This window comes from Gobius niger (genome assembly GCF_951799975.1).
Source record: "Gobius niger genome assembly, chromosome: 16".
Classification (NCBI taxonomy): Eukaryota; Metazoa; Chordata; class Actinopteri; order Gobiiformes; family Gobiidae; genus Gobius; species Gobius niger.
In genome coordinates, this window is record NC_136867.1 from 14,465,303 (window position 1) to 14,491,970 (window position 26,668).

Here is a 26,668-nt window from a genome sequence, read left to right on the forward strand (position 1 = left end):
AACATTGTCAAGTTCATCTGGCACCGTCACACTAAGACAACAGGACATTCACAATGATGAGGCATTTCATACCAATTACTTGACGACATATCTGACTTCTTTTAAAAACATTTTTAAAACCTCCTGGGTCTAAGCTCAGGAGACTGACAGCCTAAATGTTTTTTTTTTCTGTGTGCATTCCCACTGGCAGCTCCTTGTTTGAGTCCCCCGCTCTGAGTGGGACACTTTGAACACCAAAGTTTGTGGAAAATCAGTCAATCCACAGTTCTGATGATGAAATTTGAAATGCAATAAATTACATATTTTTCTCAGCAGGGGCCACTTCTAGGAACAGCTGTAGGAACACAGTGAGCCTGGTTAAAAGGCCTGGGCACACTTTATAATGAATAAACGGGATGTAGAGGATAATTCCACTGAAAAGGGCCAAAGCTACATAGAAATATTCGATTTGTGGGTTGTCTAAGATCGGCGCCAGTACAAGATAGATTGCAGCAATAATGACCAGTACCGGGAGAAGGATGAAAACCTGCACCACAAGAGATAGTATTAAATTGTGTTAAATGAACCACACCACATTTTTTTAAACCACACTGCAGAACATTCCAGGCTATATGTTGCACAAAAGCAACAAAATAAACATCCTTGTGATAACAAATGTTTTCCCAATGATCTAGATACTGATCATTTTTGCAGTTTATCACAATTATGCATTTAAAGAGGATCTAAACCTAATTGAACCTAACATTTGGCTTCCTGCAGTCAAAGCAACGCATCAGCATCTCCATGGAGAGTGATGTCCTGCTCCCAGCAATGAGTCCAGTCGGAGGAGAGGCGAGCCCACTCACCGTAATAATGCATGTTTTGTTGTTCTTTGTTTTGTTTTTAGGTACCACCATTAATATAAATTAATATATGCTTATGTTTTACTTTAGTTATTGGGGTAAATGGTTTGCAGTGTGGCTGTAATATTTAGTTTTTATTTTATAGTCTTCTACTGTATTGGAATAGTAATACTTACCTTGTATGGTCTAGGAAGCTCTGGCTTCTTAATTCTCAAATAGATTACTCCTGACACTGTCATGGCGTGAAAGAACCACCCCAAAAAGCTTGAAAAGACACAATTTGATTTTTCTTTTCCTTCCACAAAACAGAAAAGGTAACATACAGAAAACAGCAGCTTCACCCTCACCTTGAGTAGTTGACAATGGTTTCAAAATCCCCAGACAAAAGAACTATCAAGGAGATAAATGTGGTGAAGATCAGTGATGGGGTAGGAGTGAGTCTGCGCACGTTGACCATGGAAAAGATTTCAGGCTGAAAGAATGAGCAATCATTTGAATATGAACATTGAACATTGAACTTTAATTATGGCACAGTGTTTCTTACAAAAAGTCCTACTCTGGCGGTCGCAAAGCTAAGTCGACCACCTGAAAATAATGAGCCGTTCAAAGATCCAAATGCAGACAAGGAGGCGGCCACTGACATGATCCATCCCCAGCTCCCCAGCACCTTGTTCCTGTAATTACATTTTTAAAGTTAACCATGGGTCAAAAAATTACTGTACAAGTGAAATAGTACAGTGGGTTCAGGAAATAAACATACCTCTCTATTTATCTATTATGTTTTTAAGTAGGTTTGTTTTTGGTTTATACCTTTCATCATGGGCAATGAGCGAATTCAATGCACTGTTGACTGTTGTCAATTCAGGGTAAACTTAGATCTAGTTTAAGACTGCTTATTAACAAATTACAAATAATTAAACTGGCCTGAAATCTCTGAACCCGGTAGTATGACTGGACTTTGAGATGCTGCAGGTTTCTTACCCCCATGTTACTGCTACGGCGTTGGATGAGATGAGCTCTTTAGGGGTCATAACTGACAGATAGCTTACGTTGACCAGCAGATATAAAAACGTCACCAGTGAAACCCCAATAGTAATAGCTTTGGGGAGATTGACCTGAAGCAAATAATGTACAGTTTCAGTCAATTGGTTGGGCAAGGAGAGGAAAACTTAAATTGTCCCCTTTGGGAAAATCCTCTTTTGCATTTGACCCATCCATCCATCATTGCTACTGGGGTAAGTAGCTGTAGCTGACCTCACTGTCGTGGCCGGGAGTAGGGACTCATCTCCAGACTTTTGAACTTAAATTCATACTCGGATGGGTGATCTATTACATAGTTTTGGTTGATGGGGGAAACCAGAGCACCCAGTGGAAACCAGAGACACAGAGAGGACAGGCAAACCAGACGCCACACAGCAAAGTGATCTGGAAAGTGATTGAACCTGGAGCTTTCTCGCTGTAATTCATACTGTAGGTGTCAACAAATCAACCACCATGCCTCCCAAATTTGATTGGCATTCACTGGTCCTTAGGTTTGCAGGCACATAGTCAACACCAGTGATCACCAGGCTGCCCAAGAGCTCCTATCTTGCCCGAGCTCTCTGTTTACATTGTTACATTCATAAAAATAAATGTGTTCCCTATGTGCAATGGTCATAGATGATGAACATGCATGTGGTGTTCATAAATGTCATATTAATTAAAGTGTAAATTGATTCATAAAAAAGTATTCCATGCACTCTAAACAACACAAAGTCCAATGTTCATTCTTTATCTTACCTCGGGCCTTTTCAACTCTTCAGTGACCATGTTTAGGTTGTACCATCCCGCATAGGACCAGAGTCCTTGGTAAAAGGCCATTCCAAATGTGCTCAAAGATGTCCCAGTACCAACAAATGAATTTTCAATGCTTAGATTGTCCACAATGGTCCTGCTGTCTTGTGCAACTGCAACCATTCCTCCGATAACAATAACAGCTAAGGCCAGCACTTTAGCCAATAAGAAGACCACTTGGATTCTGAGAGCAAGACGGACATTTAAACAGTTTACTATTGTGACCAGCAGAATGGCCCCAGCTGCGACACTCTTGATCAGAAGCTCAGGAGGATCACAGCCCAAGTAGAATGGTGCCACGGCGTACTTTGAAATACTGATAGCCATTGCAGCAACACCAAAAGGTTTTGAAAGAACAATCCAGAACAGTGAAGAGAAAAAAGCTGGGAAAGAGCCATAGGTTCTTAGGACGTAAATAAGTTCCCCTCCAGATTCAGAAAAGACTGTCCCAAGCTCAATATAGCATAGGGCTGCAAGCATAGCCACCAATCCAGACAGGGCCCATATCAAAAGACTGGCTCCTGGACTTCCTACGTAGCTCAGTATAAACTGTGGAGACATGAAGATCCCAGATCCAATCATGGTCCCTGAAACAATTGATATTCCTCCAATTAAACCTATCTCACGCTTTATTTTGAGGCGGTCATGCTGTGGCTCCATGGTCGTCTTTCTAAGACTAGACTGAAGAATAATGAATTGCTTCGGATGATTTCAAGTGTCAAGACATTGTAAAAATAGTTACACATTGATCAATCTAAGACAAGCCAATAGGTTAAGACAGTTTACTTGACATAACTGATTGACTAAATACAATATATAATAAAGTTTTATTGTATCCATATTCTACATAGTCTCTGTTTTAGGTGTATTTCTTTACTACTGTAACAATATTAATGTTAATATTAATAATAATAGCTTGCACTTGTTTTGCGCTTTACAAGCATGCATTACCAACTTTCTCAAAGCGATACACTGTAGTCATTATTCATACTCATTGGTGGTAAGCTACTATTATAGCCACAGCTGCCCCCTGGGGTAAACTGACAGAAGCGAGACTACCACCAACCACTCACTCACGCCCCCTCTGGCAGAGGATTGAACCCAGGTCTGTCTAGCTGTGAATAATGAGCGCTAACTGCTGTACCACCGTGCTTATGACAATTCTTCAATCACAAGTGAGGAAATGTGACAGGAAAGCTGTGGATATGGCGTCAAATCAGGTCCATGATAATGTTTCAAAATTAAAATGGGTTTAATTGGAACAAGAAAAAGCAAAAGTGTCACAATGAGGTACCTGCAAGTATTGAGAAGAAACTACATTATACTGTATTCCATGTCAAATATGTAAAAAGTGAGAATAGATCATTACAATAGCTGCAAACATATTCATCACGCACGGTTCTTTTACAGACATTTAAGCACATCTTAAAACATCAACGAGCCGGGATTTTTACAAATGTCAACATATGTTTACAACACAAAACTAATTTCATATCACCACCAGAAAAAAAAAATCAAGTATAAGACCTTTAATAGAAATAAACAATTTGAAGGTCTAGCTTCTCTCATTTTTGTTTTAGAAAATCATGTGTTTTTCTCTGCTGGTGCTACTTCAAGGAACAACTGCAGAAAAACAGTGAGTTTGGTCAAAAGGCCTGGACACACTTTGTAATGAATAAAAGGTATGTAGACGATAATTCCACTGAAGATGAACAAAGCCACATAGAGATATTCGATTTGTGGACTGTCTACAATAGGTGCCAGTACAAGGAACACTGCTGCGATGATGACTATTATTGGGAGTATGATGGGAACCTGTAATAAGAGAAGTTGGGGGAAAAGGTTGTAAGAATTAATAGAAAATTCTGCAAGATAATGAACAGTGTTACCCACCTTGTAAGGTCTGTGGAGGTCAGGCTTTTTAATCTTGAGATAAACGAGTCCTGAGAGAGTGATTGCGTAGAAAAACCAAGCTGTGAAGCTGAAACAGGAGCACAGAAAGGGAAGTGTCAGTTGAACTGTGAGATTATAGGGACATATACAGTGGGATCAGGAGCACTTTTAATTATGTTTTTTTTTTTTAAATTAAGTACCAGTCTGATACTCTCATCCTATACATTTATATTATATGGTAAAAAAGATAGAGAGATGAAGAGAGAGAGATGAAGAGAGAGAAAGATGAAGAGAGAGATGAAGAGAGAGAGATGAAGAGAGAGAAAGATGAAGAGAGAGATGAAGAGACAAACATGAAGAGAGAGAGAGATGAAGAGAGAGAGAGAAAGAGAGAGAGAGATGGAGAGAGAGAGAAAGAGAGATGAAGAAGAGCGAGAGAAAGAGAAATAGATAAAGAGAGAGAGAGAGATGAAGAGAGAGAGAGATGGAGAGAGAGAGAAAGAGAGAGATGAAGAAGAGAGAGAGAAAGATAAGGTAGATAGATAAGGTAAAGTAACTTTCAATTATGAATAAATAGAGCAAAGGGGAATTAATATCTCCTAAACCCACTGTATATTGGCTACATATATATATATATATAACTTTAAATCTACCTGAAATAGTTAACAATGCTCTGAAAATCTCCAGGGATGAGGACAAGCAGAGACACGAATGTGGTAAAAATCAGGGCCGGAGATGGAGTCAGTCTTTGCACGTGTGCCATGGCCAGAATATCCGGCTGAAATTACAGCATTTTTACATTTGCTGCTGATATTTAAAAAAACAAAAAAAACAAAAGTGGATCCCTACCATGTGTCCTTCTCTGGCCGCGACAAAGCAAACTCTGCCCCCACTGAAGAATGTGCCGTTCAGAGATCCAAATGCAGACAGTGCAGCGGCCACTGACATGATCCAGCCCCAGCTCCCCAACACCTTGTTCCTGTGTGAAAGTTCACCTAGAAGATTTCAGCTTTTCCAGATTAAGATATCCCTCAGGGCCTTGTGTAGATACATTATTGATCATTTAGATAGGTCAGCATGACTTAGCCAAACTTGTGTGTTTTATTAATGAACAAATGTGTCTTTGACAAATTGTTTGTGTAGAGAGACTGCTATTTTTAATCATGTTATCTTGTTTTGTCAGGTAGTGAGTGACCTTTATGCAGGACCAACACCCCGTCATAAATGTGCATTTTATTACATATACTATATAATTTTTTATTTCACTTGGCTTCACGTGGCACAATGCATTGGGGAAAACAATCCTTGTTTGTTCTGTGACAATGGCAATAAAACACATTTTGATTCTGATTCATATTAAAACAAATAGACATAAATCCTGAAGTAGTATGTTTGTCTTACCCCCATGTAACGGCTACTGCATTGGACACCATGAGCTCCTTGGGGGTCATCACAGTGAGGTAGCTGACATTGACGAGCAGATACAATCCAGTGACCAGGGAAATGGCTATTATAACAGCTCTGGGGAGATTCACCTGTGATACAGAACACGTTTAGCTGCACTTGTGATTGGGGGATCATTTTCAAATTTTGCTCAAATTAATACAGGGTCATATTTGATGCTTTTTAATGCCACAATCACAAAAATAAACATTCCATTGCAAACATTCCAAACAGAGGCATGAGGGGAAATTATCATATTCAAAACTTTTGAGCAAAGATTGTGGATAATCTTTGCCAGAACTGGCTGAATGTGACAATGACCTTTGGACTTTCAATGAACTTATGTAAAAATAAAACATAGTGGAGCAATGCCATTATTTTCAAGAACAAAAAAAAAGATTTAATGCCAGTTTTAGTTTTAATGCCTTAATTTTGGCCCATTTAATTTAATGACTTTTAATGTTTTTAATGCCCTGCAGAAACCCTTTAATAAACATGCAAAAACAGAAGAGGCTTATGCTGACTTTTTACCAAAATAATTAACATTCTGTATAAAGTAAATGAATAATTTTTTTGTGCGGGGAAAGTTTAACAACTTGCTCATGACAGTGACTTCTTTTATGTTCTGGTGTGTTTTATGGACTCACACAAACACTTTATAATTTAATCAAGATAAGATACAGTAACATACAGTATCGCAAGAGCCATTTGTTGGCCAATAGCAATACAAGCAGCATGTTTTCCCACTCAGGTTTAAGTTTAATTTTGTCCTCAATCACCCAATGTGTTACCACACGTACAGTTAAATCTGGGCCACCGAAAACATTACAGTGACGGAGACGTTTAACCAGCAAAACCAAAATAAGATCTAGATTATTCATATTACCCCCAACAATTTTCTATGTAGTCTACACCATTAACAGTGCAATTGTGCAAAAAAAAAAAAAGAATACTAAGAATACTGATTTTACCACCCCATAATTTAACAGTAGAGGCATTTGTATGGTAAATGTTTTAAATATATGTAGATTTTTAGCAAACACAGTTTGGTAAAAGTAAAATGCTTCATATTTCAGAAGCTCTGTTGATTCTATGAGGCATAAAGAGTGAGTGAACACCTTACTTCTGGATGTTTCAGCTCCTCTGTTAAAAAATTCAAAGTATTCCAACCATCATAGGACCATAAACCTTGATAAAAGGCAATGCCTATAGAATTTACATCAACATTTGTTCCTTCAAAAGAGTCAACATTCCCAGTTTTTCCTTGGAAAAGCATCACACATCCTGCCAGGGCAATGACAATGAGAGCGAGAACTTTGATCACTGTGCAGATGATCTGAATGTGAGTGGCAGTGCGGACACTTAAAGAGTTAACAATGGCCAGAGCCAGGATACATCCTGCTGCTACGCACTTGACTAACAGCCGAGGAGGCGTGCAGTCACTGAAGAATGGAGCCACCACATATTCAGCCACACTCAGAGCAATCCCTGTGGCACTGGCAGGTCTCATCACGCTTACAAAACAGAAGACAAACACAAAGGCTGTGACTTTTCCTGTAGTCCGTAACATGTAAACATACTCCGCTCCTGACTCTGGAATAACAGTTCCCAGCTCAGCATAGCAGAGGCCTCCCAGCATGGCCAGCATCCCACAGCATCCCCAGATGATCAGGCTGGCTCCTGGACTGCCTATGACTAAAAGCACATACTGGGGGGATATGAAGATTCCAGAGCCAATCATAGTCCCAGCAATGAAGGACACTGCTCCGAGCAGCCCCACCTCTCTCTCCAGGCTCAACTTGTGTTTGTCACTGGCCATTGCAGAAGAGTGTCACTGTCCTGGGATACTGGCCTCTTTATAGGCTTGAGTCATTGAGGTAACCTGACCCAACGGCAACGGGTGGGGCTTAGCTTTATGTGCTTTTTAATACAAACTTTTCATTGGGAAGATTTAATATATTTAAAGAAATATTATTACATGTTTATAGAGAATATATTTATTTAACAAGGTAAAACCCACTGAGATTTCAGGCTCAAGAGAGAAACATACAAATGTTTTAAGGAAAACAGAACATGCAAACTCCCCACTCAACCTACGACTGACCCCGGAACTTTGTTACTGTGAAGCCAGTGATAACTCCTGTGGCATGGTGCCATCACTTCCTGTAAGAAGTAGTCAATATATAACATTTTATAAAACATACATACAGTATGTTACAGGGTAATAAAACTTTATTTTGGCGGTATATGATCAGTTTTATAATTGACAGACTTGACATGTTAAACATGTCAAAGTGACATTGTGGAGTGTTTACCTCTGGGCGCTTGAGCTCCTCAGTGACGTAGTTGAGATTGTTCCACCCATCATAGGACCACAGCCCCTGGTAGAAAGCAATTCCAATTGGATTGATGCCAACGTTAGTATTCTCAAAAGAGTTCTCGAAGTTTTCTGTGTGTCCTTGAATTAACATAACCACGCCTCCTACAATAATCACAACCAGAGCAAGAACTTTAGCCACCATAAAAAAAACTTGGACTGACATGGAAAAGCGCACATTGAGGCAGTTCACAGTTGCCAGGACCAGAATGGCCGCCGCTGCAACACATTTGATCAGCAGCACCGGAGGAGAGCACTCTGGATAGAAAGGAGCTACTACATATTGAGCAAAGCTGAGGGCGATGCCAGCCACTCCAGCCGGCCTCACGAACAATACTGAGCTGAAGATTAACATGAAGGCCACCACAGGTCCAGAGGTTCGCAGGATATAGATATACTCTCCTCCTGACTCCTTAATGACCGTTCCCAGCTCTGCATAACAGAATGATGCCAGAATCACCAAGACACCGCAACTTGCCCACACCACCAAACTGGCCCCGGGGCTGCCAATGGTGTACAGTACTGTCTGTGGAGACATGAAGATCCCAGAACCAATCATGGTCCCTCCGATGAGGGACACAGCTCCAACCAGACCGACTTCACGCTTCAGGCTCAGTTTTTGTGTCTTTTCATCCATGATGTGACAGGCTTTAGTCTTTCACACCTTTCACACAGTGACAATCTACTGTAATTGTGTGACCAAAGTCAGTGTTGACCGACTCAGGAGTTAATAATTACAGAGGCGTGTCAAGGCTAATTATATGCTGCAAAAGTACAGTGTCATACTGGGGCGGTCACTTTTCTCAGTATGAGTTCATCGAGGTACAAGAATGGAACATTCAACTACAAAAATATGCCTTTGGAAATAGCCAAAGACACGGCGTAGTTCCACAGAACGTTTTATTTCAGCGCCATGTTCATTGCCGGGCAAAACCACTGACAGTCCATTGCTGTCAATGGGCAAAACCATAGTAACCAGAGTCTCACAGACTCTCCCGATAGTACATTATCTCACACAGGAAGTTAACACTGTTTTAATTGTATGAAGAAAGGCTGTGTTTTAAATTGGCAAATGTTAATGGTAGATAGAAGCATTGTTCAATAATTATCACTCTCATAATGTGTGAAAACTCTCTGAACACAGTAAACCTTGCTCAGTGGACTGTCCTGCTCTGCTGTGTCTTCCAACACAGACAACCATCTCTGCCCAACAGCCCATAAAGTAAATTTGTATCTGATGCCTCCTTCCCTAAACGGCTCGGTACAAAAACAATTATATTTGGCTATAAATTAAAACGATAAACTTAATGATTCACAGACACTTCCATTTTATTACAAGATCTTCTATTAGCTAGATGGCAAAATAAAAGTCAATAGCAAAATATTTGTTAGAGGTCTGAAACATGTTTTCATTTACAAAAGGGGTACTTGTGCATTTCCTCATGTAGCGTTGTCCTCTGCTCCAGTAACAAAAAGATGAACAGTTTTGTTTGAGTGTAGCATCTGTCCGGCTCTCTGCGCCCCAGTTATGGCAGCCAGTTTGTGCGCGTCGTAGCGCGAGTAGAGGGCAGTGCACGTCCAGGTGGCCTGCTCTCCTTGACCGCCCTCCGCCAGCATGTTACACACCTCACTGTAGAAATGTGAGTAAGACGGTAGCCCGAAGAATATCAAGTTCTGAATCCCTTTGACCGTGTACCTTGAACAAACAAAATTGAGAGAAAATGCATGAAGAAATGCTCTGTCTCCGTAGGGTCTTACTATGTATAAAACGAGCTAATCCAGCAGTTTAGACCAAAACCATCATATTCTGAAATGCATGTGATTCTTGTCTTGATTTATCTTTACATATTTCAGTCTTCTCTCAAATGTTGAGGCTCTTGATCATAGTGAAAAGTCATCTGAAAAATAGCATTACATGTGTGGCCCTTGATAACCTACTTGCACTTTGAACTAATAATAATAATATAGCGCACATGTCTTAGGTAAGGTAGAGGTTACGAGGACCACCTGTGGCACTGACCTTTTGTAATAATGGAACCGTTCTGTAAAGAGCAGAAACGGCTTCTCTCCCTTCTGAAAGAAATGCCTGGCCCGCGACACCTCGGACTTGCTGGAGTACTCGCAGATGCTGACAAAGTTCACCTCCTCTTTCTTCATGAAGTTTCGTAAACGGACATAATCAAAGTAGGAAGGAATGTAGATCATTGTGTGTGACATAACCGAGTCCTTGTACTGAGGAAGCACTTTATCCACAAAGTACTGGAACCTACAAGAAAGAAGACATTCATTCATTCACAGTCATTAGGTCTCCTTCATTAAGACAACATTTTGTATCCGTTTTCTTACCGAGCATCTTGATCCATAAAACTGTCTGAGTGGAACATTTGAAACACATGAGGCAATTGAACCAACACCTGGCAGATGGAGCCTGTTTTTGGCATATTTTTTGTGACAACCTACAATAAAACAAAACATCACACTCATTGTTACTAGTTAGTTGTGTAAGTAATAACAAGTTTATACAAGCTTCCTGCTTTGAGAGGGTGCAGACGTGTCTCTGCTTGCTTATGCTGCTTGCCTCTTTATTCGCTTTTTTAATCATTCTTTTTTTGGCACATGTCACACGGATATGATTTTATTCTCTTCTTCTAAGTGAGCCAAGACTTTTTAAATCATTTTTTAATCATTTTATGCCTTTTTTAACAACTCATCTGGACCAGCGACGACAGTCTTATCAACATGGCTGCGGGAGTAACGCAAACATCTTCATGTGAAAGCTGTCGGATTTATCAACAAGAAATTATTTTACTGCGGGACAAAATTCTCGCCTTTGAGATGGATAAAGGACTTAATGACACGCTCCCTGTGGAACACTGTAAGAAGACTGGAAAAACTGATACTTGCAACCTAAAGCTAGACGATACCGTAACGTTCCCAAAACTAAACAGACAACTTGGTGCTCGACCAAAGCAAAGAAAACATGCTAGCAAAAATGAACCTGGAATAAAGTTAACAAACAGATATTCACCTCTCTCAGAAGATGAGTGTAATAAACAGAGAAAATCAGAGAGAAACAGAGAACAAGAAGTCAAAACAAAGCTCGAGAGGAAAAGTGTGGTAAGTGTCAAGGCCAGAGATATCCTGGTGCTTGGAGACGGAGCCATATCTAATATAACAATGACAGGATTACTACAGTTATCCCAGCGCCACAGTTTCTGACATCATAGATGTTCTAAACAAGGAAATCACAAATAACCCTGGGATTGATAAGCTTATCATACATGTTGGTGCTGTGGACACAAGAGACGGAGAGTCTGAAGCCCTGAAAGAAAAGTTCAATAAACTTTTTGAGAGACTTGATTGTCTGGATAAAGAGGCAATACAAATTTTCATCAGTGGACCCATCCCAAACATCGACGGGAGAATAAACAAATTCTCCCGGCTGTTTCAGTTAAATACATGGCTGTCCAATGTCTGTGAATCGAGAGGACTGTATTTCATAGAGAACTTTAATCTGTTCTGGCAACGTGATGACCTGTTTAGAGGAAATGGGCCTCACTTGAGCAGAGGTGGAGTGAGACGACTGACGGAAAATCTCCTCCACGCTCTGCAAAATCAGAGGAGGCCTGAGCTACAAGGGAGAGCCGAGAGGAGCATGAGAAGAGCTCCTGGCTCAGCAGCAAAGGCCTCGACTGCACCACCGATAAATGATACAGTCGCAGCTGCGTCATCTGCACCTGCAGTAAAGAACTCAGCTGCAGTAAAGGTTTCAGCCATAGCAGCACCACCTGCACCTATGGACTCAGCCACAGTTAAGGATTCAGCCACAGCAGCACCATCTGCACCTATGGACTCAGCCACAGTTAAGGATTCAGCCACAGCAGCACCATCTGCACCTATGGACTCAGCCACAGTTAAGGATTTAGCTGCACCAGCACCACCCGCATCTCCAGAAAGCGTTTCAACAATAGCAGCATCACCACCTGCATCTCCGGGGAAAAGCTCAGCTTCAGCACCACCTGCACCTATATTAAACGATTTAGCCGAAGGAGCACTTTCACCTACTCCACCACAGGCCTTGAGCCCGACTACTACATCTACACCTTCCAGAGATTTTTCTGAATCGTTCCCATCCCCAGAGTCACCTATGGGATTTCCCAACCATCTTGAAAACTTGATCAAACATGGGATTAAAATGACTCCCCTCACTCCAGTTGCGTCAAGACCAAGGCTTTCATCCCCAAAGAAGCATCATGCCCCTCTCTCACCTCCGCCTTTTTCACAAACCAAGGTCTCCCCAGCTCGGCCCCCACCACCGGCGCCCACAGCTGTTATCTCCAGCAGCTTCACTGCTGCTGTCTAGGACATTAGGGGCCTCTGCGTTGCTACCATGCATAGCAAACTCAAAACTAACCAGAGGTCCATAGAGGGAGTGTGTTCTTACAAGACAATTAGTACTGTCAAACAACATAGATTAGATAAGAGAGGGACAGCCAGACCGTCCAATCAAAGAAATCTAATCCATATCCCCTGCAAAAAGATTCCATCCACTCAAACACAGATAAATCTCATGCTGTACTCAATGTCAGATCGTTAAAAAAGTCCTTTTTAATAAATAGTTTTATTTCCTCTTAAAATCTAGATTTTATGTTTTTAACTGAAACATGGCAAGACAAAAACACTGGTAATGCAGTTTTGATTGAGTGTAGTCCATCTCACTTCAATTTTGTGTCTGAAACACGCCAAAACCAGAGGGGTGGGGGCGTTTGTGCCATATTCAGGGACAATTCACTCCTACAAAAATTGTCATTTGGGGTTTTTCCATCGTTTGAGTATGTGTCATTCAAAATGGAGATAAAACAATCTTCCATACTTTACATGACTACTTACAAACCACCACAGAACTGTTTTATTGAAGATTTTACTCAATTACTTTCATTTATATGCATTGATTTCGATTGTTTAGAAATTTCAGGTGATTTTAATGTGCATGTGGATCTGACCAATGACAGGCATGCAAAAGAACTCAGTGCTGTCCTTGAAATGTTTGGTTTAACTCAGCACGTGAGTGAGGCGACTCACAACAAAGGCCACACTCTAGATCTAGTTATTACAAAAGGTGTTAATATATCAAATGTGAATGCTGTTGATGTTGCTTTATCTGATCATTTTTGCGTCTTCTTTGACCTGTGTGTTACACCTATACCAGTGGTTGGGCCTGGAGTTATTCAAAGAAGACACATAAATGATACAACAAAGACACAGTTTGTGGAGATGATCAGATTTGAAAATGCCCCATGTTCTAATGTTGATAATCTGTTGGACTCTTACACATCAGGGGTCTTGAATGTTTTGGATACTATTGCTCCTGTCAAGGTTAAAATGGTTAACAATAGGCAAAAGGCACCTTGGAGAAGTGAAGATTCGGTTAGGGCACAGAAAAGGGAGTGCCGAAAAGCCGAACGGAAATGGCGCAAGTCAAAGCTCCAGGTTAATTTTGAGGTTTACAAAGAAGTGCTTTGTGTGTTCAACCATATTTTGCGTGGAGCAAGGGAGAAGTACTTCTCTAAAATCATCTCAAACTGCAGAAACAATTCTCGTGTTCTGTTTTCCACAGTAAACAGATTAACTAACCCTCCAGTTTCACTGCCCCTAGAACTAATCTCTACATCTAAGTGCAATGAGTTTGCAATATTTTTTCATGACAAAGTCCAAAGCATTAAAAATGCCATAATTTCCACAACACAAATAGAAACTCTGCCACCAGATAAACACCTTGAGCTGACACATTTCACACCTGTTACTGACAAAACAATCGAAGAGGTTATCTCCGGTCTGAGTTCATGTACATGCTGCCTTGATGAATTACCCACTAGATTTCTGAAGTCTGTGCTGACCAGCTTGTTACCACAACTTGCTCAGTTAGTTAACATCTCACTCGAGACTGGAGCATTTCCAAAGGCCTTGAAAACCGCAGTCATTAAGCCTCTTCTAAAGAAGAGCAGCCTTGATGCCAAGGTAATGAACAACTACCGGCCCATATCAAACCTGCCATTCTTAGGAAAAGTCCTAGAGAAAGTAGTATATCAGCAGCTCACTTACTTTCTCCTGTCTAACAATGTGTTTGATACTTTCCAGTCAGGATTTAGGCCCCACCACAGCACTGAGACAGCTCTGGTCAAGGTGACAAATGATATCCGCATGAACACCAATGCAGGTAAGGTCTCAGTTTTAGTTCTGCTGGACCTGAGCGCTGCCTTTGACACAGGGGACCACGGGATCTTACTTCACAGGTTAGAAAACTGGGTGGGAATCTCTGGTACTGCTCTAAACTGGGTTAAGTCCTATCTCGAGGACAGGACGTACTTTGTTGAAATTGGAAACTGTGTCTCAGACAAAATTGCCATGACCTGTGGAGTCCCCCAGGGGTCAATCTTTGGACCCCTCTTATTCAACTTGTACATGCTTCCATTGGGTCAGCTAATAAACAGCAACAATGTGTCGTACCACAACTATGCAGATGACACTCAAATCTACGTGTCACTGACGGCTGGTGAACATGGGCCTGTAGATACTCTCTGTCACTGCATCCAACAGATCAGTTTGTGGATGCAAAACAACTTTCTCCAGCTAAACTCAGACAAAACTGAGATAATTGTTTTTGGCCCACAGGCACAAAGACAAAGTGTTATCAGTCACCTTGAGTCTCTCTCTCTAAAACCAAAAAATCAGGTTAGAAATCTAGGAGTAATCATGGACTCAGACCTGAACTTGAACAGCCACATCAAAGCAATAACATCAGCGGCTTTTTACCATCTGAAAAACATTGCTAAGATAAGAGGAATAGTGTCAAAACCAGACCTAGAGAGACTTATCCATGCATTTGTCTCCAGCAGGTTAGATTACTGTAATGGCCTACTCACTGGCCTCTCTAAACGAGCTATCAGACAGCTACAGTACATCCAGAACGCTGCTGCTCGAGTCCTGACAAGAACCAGGAAATACGACCATATTAGTCCAGTGCTCCGGTCTCTGCACTGGCTTCCTGTCACTCAGAGAATAGAATTTAAAACAGCTCTGCTTGTGTACAAGTCTTTTCATGGTTTAGCACCGAAGTACATCTCTGACATGTTACAGTCGTATGAACCATCTCGGGCCCTGAGAACTTCAGGGAGGGGTCTCCTGGTGGTTCCGAGAGTCAATCATAAACACGGTGAGGCTGCGTTTCAGTTTCATGTAGCTAAAATCTGGAACAGTCTTCATGAGGATGTGAGACAAGCCTCAACTCTGACAATGTTCAAATCCAGGCTGAAAACAGTTTTTACCGATGCATATGACTGAAAGTATTTTATCTGCACTCTTGCTTTTTACTGTAATTGATTAATTTTTTGTTGATGTTTTTATTGATTCTATTTGCTTTCTTGTATTTATGCAACTGTGAAGCACTTTGAATTGCCTTGTGTATGAATTGTGCTCTACAAATAAACTTGCCTTGCCTTTACGTAACTGTGAAGCCCTTTGAATTAATTGTTCTACAAATAAACTTGCCTTTCCCTGCCTAAAACAATAGAAGCACAAAAATAATTAACTAAATCAGAGGAAGCAGCCGCCTATCTGCAACGAGAATACTAGTGGATTAATGTTTGGGAACCACTTACTAGAGTAAACCACTTAAGTACATGTTTTGCTGCCTTAGCTCAACCGATGATGTAATTATGGGGCAAACTCAGATGCAGGTTAAAACCAAAATTGCCACTTTTCCGGTTGAGGTGAACAGAGAAGAGAGTCACACCTGGCCTCTGTAGTTGGTGCAGTGCTTGGAGAGGATGTTGTTGATCTGAGGGTCCTGAATAGAGCTGAACACCAGAGTCTGTCTGTAGTGTTTGGCCCAGTTATTGAGGTTCCACATTCTGACTCTGGAGAAGTCAACGCCATGAGAATCCAGTGGCTGCAGGTTCATATGTTTCATCACATGCTGCAAGAAGAATGTGTTCACCAAACAGAAAAATAAATCAGCATCTTAAAAATGAAGAATGAGACAAAGTAGACACAACACTTAAATAAACAGCAGATGGCACTATAACAATCTTAGCGGGTAAAGCTTATATAAGATACCGCTTACCAGAAAATGCTCCCAGTTCTGCATCAGAAAGACATCAGCCTGGTCTATCACTAAGACTTCTATAGAAGAGAGAAAGTCGAAGTCCCTTTTACCCTCTCCCTCTGCTCCTAGCACTGTGCGAAGACCCAGAGGAGACGCGATGATGATGTCTGATGAGTAGAAGGGCGCATACAGACGCATGCTGCTTCTGATAATTGAAACACCTGGTGCCAAAAGAGGAGAAAGTTACTAGAAGAGAGTTTATTTGGTGAATCAATGTGTATTGGAATTTTTCTTACCTATCCTGAAATGATCATCCACATTGCCAGAAAATACAGCATGGTAATCGTCCGGCCTCCTTAGATTTGATGGTTTGTCTTCTGGATCGTCATCAAATTCGTCCTTGAACCTCTTTTTGTTGTTCACTACGATCTTTTTGTTTTTAGTTTCTAGCAAACCAATGAGAGTTTGGACAACTCGCAACGCTCCACCTCGAAATGGCACGAGGATCAAGACCTGGAAAATGTATTAAATGGATTGAATAAAAGAAACCATGACATTGTATTAAAAAAAACATTCCACATCCACACTGGTTACCTTTGGTCTGGTTAGTCCTTGGTCGCGTGGTTCGTCCTGTGGCTCTAAGCCAGCTTTGATTTGACTTTTCTGCTCTCGTAGATGCGCATTGTGAGCCAGGACCTGGGAATTTGCCTTCAAAACATGGTTGAGCACGTGAACACAGTAGGCACTCCGAACCTGTGGGGCTTGTTTGATGGGACATATTTCCGAGTAGTACAGGTCTCTGTAGGAGCCCATGAGAGACAGCAGCTCAGTTTGGAGAGGACTAACTTCCTCTGGAGAATCAAAAGTGTGGTTCATGTCCTTCCATCCAGTTTCAATTATCTTGTGGAAAACTGGGAGATTTGTGTCCTTTTGAGAGCCAACGGGACCAAAACTCTCCAGTGGATTAGTGCAGAGAAGATTTCCCAGCTTTGGCCACTGCAGACAGTGAATTAAATGAATATTAATGATTGAGAAATTACAGGTTATAAAAATAACTACTGAATTGCATACTGGGTAAAAGTTTGTTTCTGACATTCAAATAATACTTGATTAGTCAATAAATAAGGCGTTCCCTACTCCCATACCTTAATCTGGGTCTTTGCTTTGGAGCCCGTTGTGAGTTTGTCAACATCTTTCTCACTCAGCTCCGTGTCCAAATGCTGTGTGAACATATCTTAACAATAACACAAACAAAAAAATTATCACAACACAATATCAAAACTTCAGGGTATGTTTCTAGATGTTGGTGTCAATACCTTTATCATTTTGCTCAATTTCTGCATCCCTTTGTTCCCCATCCACCCCATGTTCAAAGTTGTTCTCTAGGCAGAAATTGGACTCGTTTTCTTTGTCAATAAACTCCCCATCGACCGCAGCCCTCTCCTCAGCATCGTCTTTCACGTCAGTCGAATGTCCATCTTTATTTGCCTCTGCATCGCCTACATCTTCATCATCATCTTTATCATCATTGTCATCTTCTTCAATATCTCCATCACTACCTGCGTTAAATGGGTTAAGAGGTAAAGAGGTTAATGGCTGAAAAGAAGAGTACAAATCCAATAGAACTGCCTGGATACAGAGCAAAATACAGAGGAGCAGCACCACCTTCTGACATGAGAATAAATGTCTGGTTACATGGATATTATACATGAAAAGTGTACATACCTTCACTGAGAAGCTCTTCCTCTTCCTCCTCCTCACTGCTGTCGTCCTCTTCACTTAGCTCCCGAGTTGGATCGAGAGTTGAAAGCAGCTTCTCATAAGCGCTCTTCTGTTCTGGCTCCTCATCATCATCATCTTCTTGTTCTTCAAACTGTGCATTGGATGGCTCTGGGCTGTCAGGCTGTAATAAGAATGCATATCGTTTTTCATTGAAGCACACTTTAACCTATCTGCGTTGATGTTAAAATGCACTCACCAGTTCTACTATTTGAGTTCTCCCTGGTCTTTCGGGAACACTAAAAAAATATAGGTTGTTAGATGTTCCAACACACGCCACAAAAATGTCTACTGTACAACTGGCGCTGGCGTCATTAACCGAAACAGTACTTACATGTCATGAAAAGGATGCTCTTCTCCGAACTCCTTCAGGTGTTTCTTCTGTTTTTTGGACAAACTGGTGAAAATAGAGTTGTTCTGCCTCCTTTTCCCCATATTGACACTTTCGTGAACACGTGTCTTCTTGTTTTGTTGCTTTGCTCCGGCACGCTCTCAAAGGGAGCGTTTCACTGCCACGCGCAGGACAGGAGGGGCATTACACCATATTTACACCTGCTGTTTACTTGCTAAATAATACTAATGCTAATAATACTGCTAATAATAACAACAATAATGCTAATGACAATAATGATAGCAACAATAATAATAATAATAATGACAATGATAATAATGATAATAATAATACCTATTATATCTATCTATCTATCTATCTATCTATCTAACATAATAACGTGTTTCTTCTCTACAAAGCAAACATTAGTACATCAATTTATTGCACTGTTTATTTTCCCAGCATAGATAAATGTAGAGTTAAGTAGTACAGTTTAAAAAGCCATTTGATTAAGTACATGTAAAATCGCTTTATTGTCACATTTAGGTATTGGTCTTTTCATTAGTGCGAATACAGTTTACAGTACGCATTCCATTATGTAACTACTGTACAATAACATTCAATTTACTTTATTTCTTCTTTTTTGTTTTGTTTACAATTCATAATGTCTAGATTTACTTCCAAGTGCATAATACTGGTGGCAAAAGTGAACAAAAAAAAAAAACTCAACAGGTTTATGAGTTGACAATGCAGTGCAAAAAAAAAATTAGAAAAATCTTCATAATGGCAGCATGTAACGTAAGTGCATGTACATCCTTGCATATACAATCTCCAAATATTTCTGTTTTCAGACCGTTACATTTGGTCAAACAGCCCTCCTGAGCACACTGAGAGGGAGAAATTATCAATAGAAAGACAATAGACATACTGTACCTTTACAGTATGACCATTAATGCTGGTAGGTTTAGATGTTAGGGTTATAGCCTACCACATGCAAAGATTCATGATATTTCTGTTACTAAACAAAATCTTAGGCATTTATTTCAACAAAACATTCACATATTGAATATTTAACATAAACAAAATTTGACTCTTATTAAAATATATTATTTTTGTGGCAGAACACTGTTGAAGAGATATTAAAAGGGCCAATATATATATAAAAGAATACAAATTTTATCATCAGCCAAACTGGGGTTGGTTGAGTTTATATTTCTTTTAACGTTTAAGTAGGATGGACATGCTGTACAATGGCACATACTGTATATATATGCCATAATTTGAGAAAACTGTAAACATTAGTTATATGCAAATCACTGGAAAAGTTAAGTTACCATTTAGCACCAACAGTCTGCAGTCAAAGTAGAGTGATGATGAAAATGAAAATGTGCACTGTGTAACATTTCCAATCAGAGGGCAAATGATATACAAATGTACCAGTGTTTTGAACAAACAGAAAGAAGTCTCATCTGTAAAATAAACATAGGAATTCTCCATGTGTACCAGCAGAAGGCATAGAGTTTACCTGAATCAAATAGTTTATGAAAATGGATTCAGATGGAAAATAGCACATACTGTAATAGCACATAACAGCAAGTTGCAATCACAGTCGGCCAGAAAATCAGACCACGTGTGATTGTTTGATGTTATTGCTCCGACAGCCAGTCGTAACAGTCTTGATTCTAGCTACCATTGAATATCACTCACTTTACTGCAATTTACATTTAAATGAGGTAATTGCAGTGGCAGGATCACTGCTCTAACAGTCACTTTGTCTGATGTTTTTTAGTGAAAGCCATGGACATGTCTCTTTGTACACACTGCACAGGCCTTTATTGCTTTGGTCATTCAAACATTCAGATTGCAACAATTTTGGATTGACACTGTCCATTGTTCCTACATAATCATAGTGAGGTCTCCACACAGGAGCTGTTTCTGTGGAAGGACCTGTGGTTATGGCAGTTCTCGTTGCAGTGTACAATGAGCACAGGGTAACACAGTGCATCATCATATTCAGGCGGTTCTTCGTCATCCGTGGCTTGGCGCTCGGAAAGGCAGCGTGTGTTCTCACTGGGGCTCTCAGGGTCCTGTAGGCTACCGCTCCTCCAGAAGCAGCTGCGCTGAGATCCGTAGCGCCGCGCCAGAGAGAAACGGCTGCTGCTAAAGGGGATCCTGGAGCTGGCCCCAGTGCAGATGCTGAGGGCACTCCTGGAGAACACTGAGGAGCAGCTGATGGCTCTGTGGCAGCGCTCACAGTTCTGACGAATCCCACTGAAGCTGGACGGACACGTGGCCAGGTCCATGAGACCTGCCTCAGAATAACTGGGCACCAGCTGCTGATTGGACCTGATGTGCCACTCCAGTTCAGTGCTGTCTATGGTGTTCACTCGAGGAATACGGCGCCAGTACGGCCGCTCATCGCAGGGGGTCACAGGGACATAGTCATGACCGAAGAGCTTCTCAACACGATAGTGGACATATGCAGTGCGGTACTCTGTGAAGACTCTCAGGGGCCATGAGAAGGTGAGGAAAGATGCAAACCAGAAAACATAGTGGGACAGATACCAGGGGTGGTGCTCTGGGTCCGACAGCACCAGCACATACTCCTTCAGGTCAATGTTCTTGAGGTGCATACCCTCTCGTGCCTCCATGTAATCATCCAGCCCTTCATTGTCAGTGAAAAACCTTGCTCTTTGTGTAAGGTATGAATTCTCAGACTCTACATTGGCAAAGCTAAAGCACTTAGTAAAACGCATCTTTGTCAAAGCGGACTTCTCAAGGCCTACAAGCTGTTTGGAAACATCTTTGACCCCACAGTGGCTGTAATCAAATTCAGCCTCTGCCACATGCGTGTTCACACGTTCATGATACACCTGTGTACTGGTGTATGCATCTCCGTTGCGATAACGAGTAACTTGTCGAGTTCGACGAACATAGTGGTAGCTGATGGCCTTCCACCAAATACAGGGTTTGGCCTGCTGCATTCTCTGGATGCGCTCATAGATGCCTTCCACATCCACTTTGTGCTGAAGTTCATTTTTGACATGGCAGTGCCAACACTCCACTAGGTACACAAGGTAGAGCATGCCCAGCAGAGCCAGAGGAATGTAGATGTAGCCATCCGAGCAGGGACTGTCATGGTACATCATGGACTTCCCTTTGAATGCACTGTCAAAGGTCAGCCGGGTCACCTTGGTCACATGACACCACACCATGGCTCCCATGCAGCCGTACATGAGGATGGACAGAATGAGGCATTTCCAAAAACTCTCTCTGCACAGAGACTTGCTCAGAGACTGCTTCAGAGGCTTTTGCTGTGGATTAAAAAACAGAACACAAGTTAATTTGGCTTCATTTGACCACAAAATGTATCATGTGAATCAAACTGCATTTATCAATAAAAAATCTATAAAACACTACTTGTCAGTGCATACAATGCTTTCAAAATGAAATGAGGGCTGTTTTATCACAGTCTGGAGAAGGTGAATTATTCAATGTAATGCTCATATTATCCATTATACATTCATTGTTCCCATTAGGAACCACAATTATCTGCAATTTGTCTTCAGCTCATTGTGCACACTGACACACCAAAGCCTTGCGACAAATTTAGACAAACAATGCCGCCATGGAGGTTTTTCTCCACAACAAGAGAAGGCTAATTATTGTACCTCTTCTCTGGTGTCCTCTTCGAAAGCAGTGGTGGTGCTGGTCTCGGTAGTTGTCGCTGCCGAGTCTGGAGGGGACATGTTTTTTTCTTTTCTTTAATTTTGGGCGTGTAATACAGAGAAATTTCACAACGCTATGCCGTCAGAGATATGCCACTCGTAAATCACATCATTTCCAGACATTGCGCCCAAGTAAGTCCGATGGAGGCATGATGTCCGAATGTGGGAAAAGCGCCCCCCCGAGAAGGCAGTTGTTTTTCCGCCGGTAGAAGATGCAAAATACGGGGGTGTGACTGGTGCCTAATGCAAAAGCTGCATCCTTGTGCGAGATGTCAGTGCCGCAGTAACATGAGCGGAGGTGCTGCTGTTAGTGGCGCTTCTCATTACAAAATGGGCAACACTCTCCCTGCGGGGTTAGTCGTGTGTTCAATAGCCGATCAGGTGTGCCTTGTCAGCGGCTGCGGGATGGGCTGAGATCGCGCTAAACCGAAACGAGCGAGAGTCAGAGGGAGTCTATGATGCTGCAGGCATGACCAAGGCAGGTGTAAATGGGGGTGGTGGTGAGCAAATAACGAGAGGGAATATTAAAGGGGAAGTTACCTAATTTCTTAGAGAGCTTTTTCAATTTTGCCCTCATGCACATCTAGCCCAGACTTTATTGAGCTAAATAAAATTGGTAATTGAACAAAGCCTTCCAAATACCTCCAAGCTTTGATCAATATAAAATCAGGGCTGCAGGTCTATAAAAAGACCTAGATTGGACTAATTTATGCCTAAAATTAACACACACACAAAAATATTGTCTACAGCAGTACCACCAGGGGCAAGTCTTTGTCCTGGAATATGTTTATGGAGGATAATCTTGATTAATTTGCAAAATACTGTGACAATGAAAAGAATCCATGATGCATGCACCTGATGGCTTTATTATGAACCATGGACAAAAAAGCAAATGTCGAAAAAAAATAATGAAATGCAGGCAATTTACATCTCAGTAGGTATCATATGGCTCAAATGAGAACATTTTGACATGACAGTGCGTAATCCCATCACATAATTTACAAATCAATATAAAAATACAAAAATAGCCAGAAAATACTTTCACATTCACACAAATCCAAGGGCCAAGGTGCACACTGTTAAACGTTTGTACTAGTCCACATCTTTGAGAGTTCAAGTCACTGCTTTTCCCAAGGTCTCCTTTTTTGCTGACGAAGGTTGCCCTTTAAAAAGGAAAGGACCTTCACATAAGTATCACACATTCCTTTTCTTACATTACTCAGTGGGTCCAGAAAGTAGTGACATCTCTCACTCCAATTTCTTTATTATGTTGCAAAAAACACCACAACTATTTTTTAAATTTCTGTAATCTATTATTGTATTGAAATTTGTTGCATTTTTCACAAAAGAGAATACATTTATGATTTCAGTATCAGATTGCTTCATAATAAAAATATAAATAGTTTAAAGAGGTCTTTAACTGAACCCACTGTATTTCAATGCAAGCGCTACTTACTACAGAGTAGACGTTGGAGAGGTTGTTGAAAAGCACTTGGCCTGCGCTCACTTTATTCCTCACTCCTCGGATGGTCCCATTCTTGCTGCAGATGTTGATCCTTTTGTTGGTGAAGACCATGTCTCTCTTGGCACTGGCGTACAACAGCAGCTCATCAGCAGGCTCAGTCTCGCTCTCGTCCACGGGGCTCCCCTCCGTCAGTCCGTTCAGGTGGCTGTTGACCTCGCTGGGGATCAGGGAGGACCTGTCCGGCTCTGTGTCTGGGCTGCTGGTGCTCCCAGAGTCCACCGAGTGTGACACAGTCCTGCTCCAGCCGGTTTCATCCTTGAACACCTCTGTGAGCACACGGCCGCTGTTGGCAGAGGCCACTCTGAAGCGCACTGTTTTACCTGACTTGTCCTTCATCGGTTTGACCTGTGACCGCTCCATTAGAAATACAAACTAGTTTTACATGTTTTTGCCTTATTCAGCCAAGACTAAAGCCCATTTGAGGTAGAATGTGCAGTTACCTAAGAATAAAATGCACTGATGCGTCAAAACTGAGCTCAAAATACACTGAGAGCAAAAACTAGACACCCAAATAGTTAATAATAAATGAGCCCTTGCCATGGGAACAGCTACAATAGGCAAACAGTAAATTGATATTACATGTTCAATTATTGATTAGGGTTTTCACACATCACACGCACTACAGAGATCTAAAGTCCCAATCAGACATGTACAGGCTATGTTTCAGTACACACTTGAGATAACCTTTTGTGGACCCTTTACCTTGACATGGTGCCTTTTAGCCTGCCTTTTTGTAACAGTCTCAGGCCAAGAAAAATAAAGAGAGCTGGGTAGGACAGGACTCCAACACCACATCTGGCATGAATCAAATCAATTATTTCACAACGGTGATGATATAGTAGCCCCTAAAAATTCCCTTAAAAGAGAAAAAAAATATTGTGTATGCACATTTTTTTTTCTTTCTTAGGGAACTTTAGGGGTTCCGTATTATAGGCATAAAACAACAACATGCACTCACAAGGTACCAATTTATGTTTTTTGTGTGTTTGGGAGATCATAAAGGCTAGTTTACTGACATTGATAAAATACATGCATGTATTAATTTGACTTGCCACATTTAATTGCAAATAGTCAAACAGTCCAACTACGACATGCACTTAACCTCCAGTACAGCAGATGGCAGCACACGATGGCAATTTAAAAACAACACTCACGACAACAAGCAGACAGAGGAGCAGGCGATGAAAGGTTAGCCATGAATATTCTCCCATACAGTATATTCATTGTAAATCTAAATAAGGATAATTTCTAACTGGTGACCGTTTTCTAATTAAACGTTGATTTTCGAGTGGTTTTCATGTGTTGATTGACCGCAAAAGTCTCAGCTAGCTTTAGCACACAAAAGAGTATTATCTTGCACTTATGACTTGATTCGGAAGCACTGCAGATATTGTTTTGTGTAGTGGGTTTATATTGTTTCAGAAATGTTTGTGTACATGATCATTTTACCTTAGGACATGTTGAACTCTGTTCAGAGGGTAAGTTGTTGTCAAGGCCAGCTCATACAACTTCCGGTGCTGAAACAAATCGAAAAATGGTAAATACGCAGGTTTACAATCACTTTATGCATGCTGACTTATATTTTCGAGGAAATTAAAGCTGGACTTGTCATTGCTGTAGAATACTGTATCAGGAAGGGCACCTGGTGCAAAATGCAAATCACTATAAGTATCAATCTTGTCATCTGCTTTGGAATATAGTTGCAAAAATAAAAGTTGATTTTACTGTTGTGAAACTTGTATTTGCGTTGTATAATAAATGTCTTGTGTTGTAGTGACCGGGTGGAGCGCCAACATGCAGAGTTTGGTGGTTCATGCTCTTGCTATGAGGCAGCTGGGAAGGCTCAACCCTCGCCACCTCGTTGCAGCTGGTTATGGACTGAGACACACAGAGTGGTGTCCCAGGACTTTACACACACGGCAGCTGTGGGGCTGTTCTGTTCCTGCACTGACCAGTCACAGACCCACCTTTTCTAGCAGAGATGCTCTCAGAAGTTGGGCGGTTCATCATTTAAGGTCTAAAAGCACCAAGAAAAAAGGCTATAGTCGAACTGGAAAGGTCGAGGAGGAGGATGAGGAGGAGGAGGAAGAAGGTGAAGATGGGGCAGAGGGCAGTGATTATGAGGAGGATATGGAGGATTCAAACATACCTAAAGATTTTAAGGACATGGAGAAACATGTTCCGTCGTTGCGCTTTGACGTCATAATGAAGACTGGACTGGACATGGCACGGAAGTGCGTCTCACACCTTACATTGGTGCCAGCTTACATTATTTAAGGCTATGCATCTCATTTTTGCTGTTTTTATTTCTTTACATTAGCAAAATTGAAGATGCGTTCTACAGTAATAAACTGAGACTAAATGGACAAAGACTTATCAAGAAAAGTAGAAGGGTGAGTGATCTTTAATTACAGCCAGAAATTCTATTACTTATTTGAAGCTGACTTGTGTTTTATACTTTCTCTCTAGGTAAAAGTTGGAGACACCTTAGACCTGGTTTTGGGTGAAAACCGAGAGACCAACACTGTTAAACTGATGAGAGTTGTTCTTAGAAAAGTTTTTGTTGAGGTTAGTAGCACAGAAAAACACAAAATTGCATTAAGACGCTGGAAATCCCTTGAGATTTCAAAAGATGAAGCCTTAAAATCATAAACTTTGAACAAGTCTGACTCAAATTGTCAAGGTCAACAGTACAACATTTTGTAAAAAGGTACATTTAAGAGAATGAATCTATGTAGTTGCATTGCATGCTGTGTTTTTTGATGCACAGTTATGACTTGTGCTAATAAAGACTCTGAAGTCAGTGACTGTTA

The 26,668-nt window shown here is 41.1% G+C and overlaps 6 protein-coding genes and 1 long non-coding RNA gene across 7 annotated transcripts; 1 reads left to right on the forward strand and 6 right to left on the reverse strand.

The window, feature by feature from the left end:
• Window positions 1–295: 295 nt before the first annotated feature.
• LOC306976357 (b(0,+)-type amino acid transporter 1-like) lies at window positions 296–3,335 on the reverse strand (the record flags this gene model as incomplete). The annotated part of the gene is made up of 6 exons (XM_079574276.1): window positions 296–526; window positions 1,019–1,106; window positions 1,190–1,314; window positions 1,387–1,516; window positions 1,824–1,957; window positions 2,622–3,335. 6 exons carry the CDS (start codon window positions 3,333–3,335, stop codon window positions 296–298), a joined length of 1,422 nt encoding a protein of 473 aa, XP_079430402.1.
• Window positions 3,336–4,259: 924 nt separating this feature from the next.
• On the reverse strand, window positions 4,260–9,126 carry LOC306975491 (b(0,+)-type amino acid transporter 1-like; the record flags this gene model as incomplete). Its single annotated transcript, XM_079573045.1, has 6 exons — window positions 8,327–9,126; window positions 5,970–6,103; window positions 5,418–5,547; window positions 5,222–5,346; window positions 4,569–4,656; window positions 4,260–4,490 (listed from the first exon to the last, which is right to left on the reverse strand). Exons 1-6 carry the CDS (start codon window positions 9,023–9,025, stop codon window positions 4,260–4,262), a joined length of 1,407 nt encoding a protein of 468 aa, XP_079429171.1. The 5' UTR covers window positions 9,026–9,126.
• Window positions 9,127–9,262: 136 nt separating this feature from the next.
• Window positions 9,263–18,723, reverse strand: utp25 (UTP25 small subunit processor component). Its single transcript, XM_079573032.1, has 12 exons — window positions 18,606–18,723; window positions 18,471–18,510; window positions 18,218–18,395; window positions 17,809–18,051; window positions 17,638–17,726; window positions 17,087–17,488; window positions 16,789–17,005; window positions 16,511–16,713; window positions 16,181–16,363; window positions 10,735–10,844; window positions 10,409–10,654; window positions 9,263–10,084 (listed from the first exon to the last, which is right to left on the reverse strand). Exons 1-12 carry the CDS (start codon window positions 18,704–18,706, stop codon window positions 9,829–9,831), a joined length of 2,268 nt encoding a protein of 755 aa, XP_079429158.1. The 5' UTR covers window positions 18,707–18,723; the 3' UTR covers window positions 9,263–9,828.
• On the reverse strand, window positions 12,099–12,933 carry LOC306975509. Its single transcript, XR_013793708.1, has 3 exons — window positions 12,330–12,933; window positions 12,177–12,227; window positions 12,099–12,125 (listed from the first exon to the last, which is right to left on the reverse strand). It is a non-coding gene; the product is annotated as an uncharacterized lncRNA (long non-coding RNA).
• A 1,644-nt stretch (window positions 18,724–20,367) lies between the features above and the next one.
• On the reverse strand, window positions 20,368–22,797 carry LOC306975854 (transmembrane protein 151B-like). The gene is made up of 2 exons (XM_079573628.1): window positions 22,274–22,797; window positions 20,368–21,916 (listed from the first exon to the last, which is right to left on the reverse strand). Exons 1-2 carry the CDS (start codon window positions 22,349–22,351, stop codon window positions 20,507–20,509), a joined length of 1,488 nt encoding a protein of 495 aa, XP_079429754.1. The 5' UTR covers window positions 22,352–22,797; the 3' UTR covers window positions 20,368–20,506.
• Window positions 22,798–23,238: 441 nt separating this feature from the next.
• On the reverse strand, window positions 23,239–24,191 carry grxcr1b (glutaredoxin and cysteine rich domain containing 1 b; the record flags this gene model as incomplete). Its single annotated transcript, XM_079574277.1, has 2 exons — window positions 23,239–23,493; window positions 23,787–24,191. 2 exons carry the CDS (start codon window positions 24,189–24,191, stop codon window positions 23,449–23,451), a joined length of 450 nt encoding a protein of 149 aa, XP_079430403.1. The 3' UTR covers window positions 23,239–23,448.
• Window positions 24,192–25,002: 811 nt separating this feature from the next.
• Window positions 25,003–26,517, forward strand: mtres1 (mitochondrial transcription rescue factor 1). The gene is made up of 4 exons (XM_079574050.1): window positions 25,003–25,043; window positions 25,630–26,089; window positions 26,176–26,248; window positions 26,325–26,517. The coding sequence occupies exons 1-4, from the start codon at window positions 25,037–25,039 to the stop codon at window positions 26,505–26,507; spliced, it is 723 nt and encodes a 240-aa protein (XP_079430176.1). The 5' UTR covers window positions 25,003–25,036; the 3' UTR covers window positions 26,508–26,517.
• The last annotated feature ends 151 nt before the right edge of the window (window positions 26,518–26,668 follow it).